Raw genomic sequence first — 6,129 nt, 5'->3', positions numbered from 1 at the left:
GCTTTGAGTCGACATCCCCCTGCCCCAGTCTCCAGTTTTCTGACATTATTCTGAGGAAATTGTCATATACTTTCGCCTTGTTACCCAGGGTTGCTCACTTCAAGACAAATGCATGCAAACCGAAGGTATGCAAATAGACATGTTTTGTTTAAACTGCCAATCCTAAAGCTTTTTCTGCAGGAGAAAAAAAAAAAATCCCGGTGTTTTTCCGGAGAGGTGGCCCATGGCTGGTCGCCAGGTTTCTGGCTTTCTCTCTCCGGCCGGCTGGGGTAGGGAATTTGCATAATGTAAATAGAGTCCTCCGTGGAGCCCCTCGACCAGGCGGGCTGGAGCCTCCTAGTGTGCTTCCGGAGGTTGCCGGCAGAGGGCGCCGGCGGCTCCGAGGCCGCTCCTTTCGGCAGCGGGGCGGGCAGCGGGGCGGACCGACGGGATCTCGCGAGATTCTCGCGCGGTGGGCCCTGAGGATCCAGCATGGCGGACTCGGGGCTACTGCTGAAGCGGGGTGCCTGCCGTTCTACTTGGCTGCGGGCCCGCAAGGCCCGGCCCCAGCTCATCCTCAGCCGCCGGCCCCGCCGCCGGCTCGGGACCCTGCGCTGGTGCGGTCGGCGGCGCCTACGGCGGCGGTTACTGCAAGCCCAGGCGGCCGGCGTGGACTGGAGGGAGGGAGCCCGCCAGGTGTCGCGCGCGGCGGCGGCCCGGAGACCCAAGACCGCGACCCCCAGCCCGATCCCTAGCCCTACCCCGGCCTCCGAACCCGAATCCGAACTCGAACTCGAACTCGAATCCGCCTCGAGTTGCCGCCGGCCTCTCCTCATCCCGCCGGTGCGGCCAGTGGGCCCCGGCCGCGCGTTGCTGCTGCTGCCGGTCGAGCAGGTAGGTGGGGGGCGCCGGCAGTAGTCCCCGAGGGCAGGGAGGGCTGGAGAGGCAGCCCCGGGAGAGCTGCAGGGTAGGAGAGGACCGTGGTCTCCCGGGCCTGTTCTCAGTCGGATTCAAGTTCATCCTCTTGATGGTGGCAACTAGGCTCCCCTGAGCAGCAGGGTAACAGGTACCCTACTAAGGGGTCCCTAGGCCTTGCGAGCTAAAGGGACTTTATTTTGTTTTCTTTTTTTTTTTTTTTGAGACAGAGTCTCACTCCGTCCCCCAGGCTGGAGTGCAGTGGCGTAATCTCGGCTCACTGCAACCTCCGTATCCCGGGTTGAAGTGATTCCCCTGCCTCAGCCTCCCGAGTAGTTGGGACTACAGGCGCGTGCCACCTCGTCCGGCTATATTTTTTGTATTTTTAGTGGAAACGGGGTTTCACCCTGTTAGCCAGGATAGTCTCGATCTCCTGAGCTTGTGATCTACCCGCCTCGGCGTCCCAAAGTGCTGAGATTACAGGTGTGAACCACCGCACCTGGAACCCTGAAAGGGATTTTAGTAGTTAAAAAAAAAAAAAAAGATTGCAATTACTGAGTGCTCAGAAATTCCAGGATTTAAGTATTCCAAGTGTTTTAGGCTTTGAACCCATTTAAACATCCAGCTCTCTTTCGGAGTAGTTGTCTCTCTAAGTGTTTACAGACATAGATACTGAGGTTGGGTAACTTACACAGTAGAGGGAGAGCTAGGAGTCGAACTCAGGCAGCCTGATTCTTAACGTGGACGCCATTCCTGGGAGATTCCCTGTCTAATGCAAGAGGGAAGACAAAACCCAGGAAGTTCTGGAAGAGACTTGGCAAGCTGTGGGTCTTTAAAAGGACAAAGTGGTAGAGTCTGTCTGAACCAGGAGCACAGAGCCGAGTTCACGGTCACCATGCTCTCTCTGTAGCTGCCATGGGGTATGATCTTAGGTTAAAAATATAAAGTATGGGCCAGGCGCGGTGGCTCACGCCTGTAATACCGGCACTTTGGGAAGCCGAAGCTGGCAGATCACCTGAGGTCAGGAGTTCGAGACCAGCCTGACCAACATGGTGAAACCCCGTCTTTACTAAAAATACAAAAATTAGCTGGGCATGGTGGCATACGCCTGTAATCTCAGCTACTCAGGAGGCTGAGACAGGAGAATTGCTTGAACCCAGGAGCTGGAGGTTGCAGTGAGCCAAGATCATGCCACTGCACTCCAGCCTGGGCAACATAGCGAGACTCGGTCTCAAAAAAAAAAAAAAAAGAAAGGAAGAAAGGAAGGAGGGAAGGAGGAAGGGGAAAAGAAAGAAAGGAAAAGGAAAAGAGAGAGCTGGGCACAGTGGCTCACGCCTGTAATCCCAGCACTTTTGGAGGCCTAGGTGGGCAGATCACCTGAGGTCAGGAGTTTGGACCAGCCTGGCCAAAATGATGAAACCCTATCTCTACTAAAAATAGAAAAATTAGTGGGGCGTGGTGGCACTCGCCTGTAATCCCAGCTACTCTGGAGGCAGAGGCAGGAGAATTGCTTGAACCCGGGAGGCGGAGGTTGTGGTAAGCTGAAGTTGCACCACTGCACTCTAGCCTGGGTGACAGAGCGAGACTGTCTCCAAATCTCTCCAAATATATATACATGTATCACCTAAGGTCAGGAGTTCGAGACCAGCCTGGCCAACATGGTGAAACCCCGTCTCTACTAAAAAAATAGAAAAATTAGCCGGGCATGGTGGTATGAGCCTGTAATCCCAGCCACTCGGGAGGCTGAGGCGTGAGAATCACTTGAACCTGGGAGACGGAGTTTGCAGTGAGCCAGGATTGCGCCACTGCACTCCAGCCTGGGCAACAGAACAAGACTCTGTCTCAAAAAAAAATAAATAAATAAAGTATGTTATGGTCACCCAATACAATGTGATCTGTTACTTAGAAATCAGCTGCCTTTTTAAATTATTTTATTTTATTTCATTTTTCTTCAATTTTAAGTTCCGGGGTACATATGCAGGATGTGCAGGTTTATTACGTAGTTAAATAGGTGCCTTGGTGGTTTGCTGCACAGATCAACACATTACCTATGTATTAAGCCCAGTATCCATTCTTCTTGATGCCCTTCCCCAGACCCCCCACAGGCTCTAGTGTATGTTGTTACCCACCATGTATCCATGTGTTCTCACGGTTCAAATCCCACTATTAAGTGAGAACATGCCATATTTTGATTTTCTGTAATTTTTTTTTTTTTTTTGAGATGGAGTCTCACTCTGTTGCCCAGGCTGGAGTGCAGTGGCGCAATCTGGGCTCACTGCAAGCTCCGCCTCCCGGGTTCACGCCATCCTCCTGCCTCAGCCTCCCAAGTAGCTGGGACTATAGGTGCCCGCCACCACACCTAGCTAATTTTTTCGTATTTTTTTTTAGTAGAGACGGGGTTTCACCGTGTTAGCCAGGATGGTCTCGATCTCCTGACCTCGTGATCCGCCCGCCTCGGCCTCCCAAAGTGCTGGGATTACAGGCGTGAGCCACCGCGCCCGGCTGGATATTTGATTTTCTGTAACTGAATTAGTTCGCTGAGGATAACGGCTTCCAGCTCCATCCATGTCCCTGCAAAGGACATGATCTCATCCCTTTTTATGGCTGCAGCCTTTTAAATTTTTAAATTTTATTTAATTTTTATTTATTTTTTTATTTTTGGTACAGTATCACTGTCGCCCAGGCTGCAGTGTACGGGCATGACCTCAGCTCACTGCAGCCTTTGCCTCTGGGTTCAGGCGATTCTCATGCCTCAGCCTCTGGAGTAGCTGGGATTACAGGCACATGCCCAGCTAATTTTTGTAATTTTAGTAGAGATGGTGGTGACGGGGGTGGGGGTGGGGTGCGGGGGGGTTTGCCACGTTATCCAGGCTGGTCTCAAACTCCTGGCCTCAAGTGATCCCCCCACCTCCTTCTCTCGGGATTACTGTCGTGAGCCACTGTGCCTGGCCCAGTATTTATTATTGATGGAGTGGAGTGGTGTAATTATGGTTCACTGCAGCCTCTACCTCCAAGACTCAAGCAGTCTACCCACCTCAGCCTCCCAAGTAGCTAGGACCACAGAGGTATGCCACTGCACCCTGCTAATTTTTAAATGTTTTGTAAGGAGAAGTCTCACTCTGTTGCCCAGGCTGATCTTGAACTTCTGGGCTCAAGTGATCCTCCTGCCTCAGCTTCCCAAAGTGTTGGGATCACAAGTGTGAGCCACTGTGCCTGGCCTTACCTGCCTTCTGATGTGTGAATATCAAGTTAAGATTTTAGAATTTGGCCAGGTGCGGTGGCCCACGCCTGTAATCCCAGCACTTTGGGAGGCTGAGGTGGGTGGATCACCTGAGGTCGGGAGTTCGAGACCAGCCTGACCAACGTGGAGAAACCCTGTCTCTACTAAAAATACAAAATTAGCCGGGCGTGGTGGCACATGCCTGTAATCCCAGCTACTCTGGAGGCTGAGGCAGGAGAATCGCTTGAACCTGGGAGGCGGAGATTGCGGTGAGCCGAGATTGCGCCACTGCACTCCAGCCTGGGCAACAAGAGCGAAACTCCATCTCAAAAAAAAAAAAAGATTTTAGAATGTTTCAGTCATTAGTGACAGGATCTGTAATGTTTGTTCTTTGTGTTTTCTTTCCCTGCTAGGGTTTTACTTTTAGTGGGATCTGTCGTGTGACTTGCCTCTATGGCCAGGTGCAGGTATTTGGTTTTACCATCAGCCAAGGCCAGCCTGCCCAAGACATCTTCTCTGTGTATACCCACTCTTGCTTGAGTATCCATGCACTTCATTACTCGCTGCCTGAGAAAAGCAAGAAGGAACTGAAAAGGGAAGCCCGGAATTTGCTCAAATCTCATATTAACCTTGGTAATGAAAAGAACTGGGTAATTTACTGAGGGCCTACTGTAATAAGGCTAATTAATAATTTTTAGGGCCAGGCGTGGTGGCTCACGCCTGTAATCCCAGCACTTTGGGAGGCCGAGGCGGGCGGATCACGAGGTCAGGAGATCGAGACCATCCTGGCTAACACGGTGAAACCCCGTCTCTACTAAAAATGCGAAAAATTAGCCGGGCGTGGTGGCAGGCACCCGTAGTCCCAGCTACTCGGGAGGCTGAGACAGGAGAATGGCGTGAACCCGGGAGGCAGAGCTTGCAGTGAGCCAAGATCATGCCACTGCACTCCAGCCTGGGCGACAAAGCGAGACTCTGTCTCAAAAAAAAAAATTATTTTAGATGCTTACTATGGTCTAGACAGTGTGCTAAGGACTTTGCTGTATCTATATAAACCCTTACAAGGGTCCTGAGAGTGAAAATACTATTGTTATCACCATTTTACTGACAAGAAAAATTGTTCAAGGCCACAAAATTATTATGTGGCAAACCTCGATTGACTTCTCCTCCCAGATGTGTTCTTAGTATGCAGTATGGCCCCCTGAAAAAGGCTCTCAACCATAATTCCTACTCTCCTAAAGTTTATAGTTTAGCCGAGGAGATGGCAGTACTAAAGGGTGTGGAATGTAATGAAGTTACTCCTTCTAAGGTGGTTTATTACTGCTTCTAAGGTGGTTTATTTTTCTCTTTACAGGTGACAGGCGTTGGTCGATGCAGAATTTTTCTCCTCAGTGTTCCATTGTGTTGCTAGAACATCTGAAAACTGCCACTGTAAACTTCATAACCAGCTATCCGGGTTCATCCTACATTTTTGTGCAAGAGGTAGAACCCGTTTTCACTCAGAGTTTTGCTAATTACTTGCACCAAAACAGTGATATCAAATGACTATGTAGGATGCTGTCTTGGAAGCAACAGTTTGTCTATCTAGTGCTCTCAGTCCTACAGAATGTAATACGTGTATACGGAAACTATTATGGAAAGGTATATCGTGAAAAATGTTCATCCTCCCCTCCTTAGTTTCATTCCTCAGCCACCATTTTATGTCGTAGTTGGTTAAGTGCTTTTTGGATTTTTATTAACACCATGCTCCAGCCCTGCTTTTTTGGTTGGTTGGTTGGTTGGTTTGTTCGTTTTTTTGAGACCGAGTCTGACTCTGTCACTCAGGCTGGAGTGCAGTGGTGCGACCTCAACCTCACTGCAACCCCACCTCCCAGAGTCAAGCAATTCTCCTGCCTCAGCCTCCCGAGTAGCTGGGATTAAAGGTGCCTGCCACCATGCCCGGCTAATTTTTGTTTTTTTGTTTTTTGTTTTGAGATGGAGTCTCTCTCTGTTGCCAGGCTGGAGTGCAGTGGTGCGAT

General features: G+C 50.4%; 1 protein-coding gene across 2 annotated transcripts in view; it reads left to right on the top strand.

Moving 5' to 3' along the window:
* Positions 1 to 375: 375 nt before the first annotated feature.
* The window catches only part of NOL9 (nucleolar protein 9), a 29,678-nt gene continuing 23,924 nt past the window's right edge, over positions 376 to 6,129 (top strand). The window contains exons 1-3 of one of the 2 annotated variants that reach the window (XM_003274321.4): positions 376 to 873; positions 4,528 to 4,747; positions 5,466 to 5,593. In XM_003274321.4, the coding sequence (XP_003274369.2) occupies positions 472 to 873; positions 4,528 to 4,747; positions 5,466 to 5,593 (750 nt within the window). In that variant the 5' untranslated portion in view covers positions 376 to 471. The remainder of the gene's footprint in view (positions 874 to 4,527; positions 4,748 to 5,465; positions 5,594 to 6,129) is intronic. The other variant, XM_030805450.1, reaches the window with a different exon arrangement.

Source organism: Nomascus leucogenys, chromosome 24, assembly GCF_006542625.1.
Source record: "Nomascus leucogenys isolate Asia chromosome 24, Asia_NLE_v1, whole genome shotgun sequence".
NCBI lineage: Eukaryota > Metazoa > Chordata > Mammalia > Primates > Hylobatidae > Nomascus > Nomascus leucogenys.
Note: the sequence above shows the minus strand (reverse complement) of the source record. Positions and strands in the feature narration are given on the sequence as shown.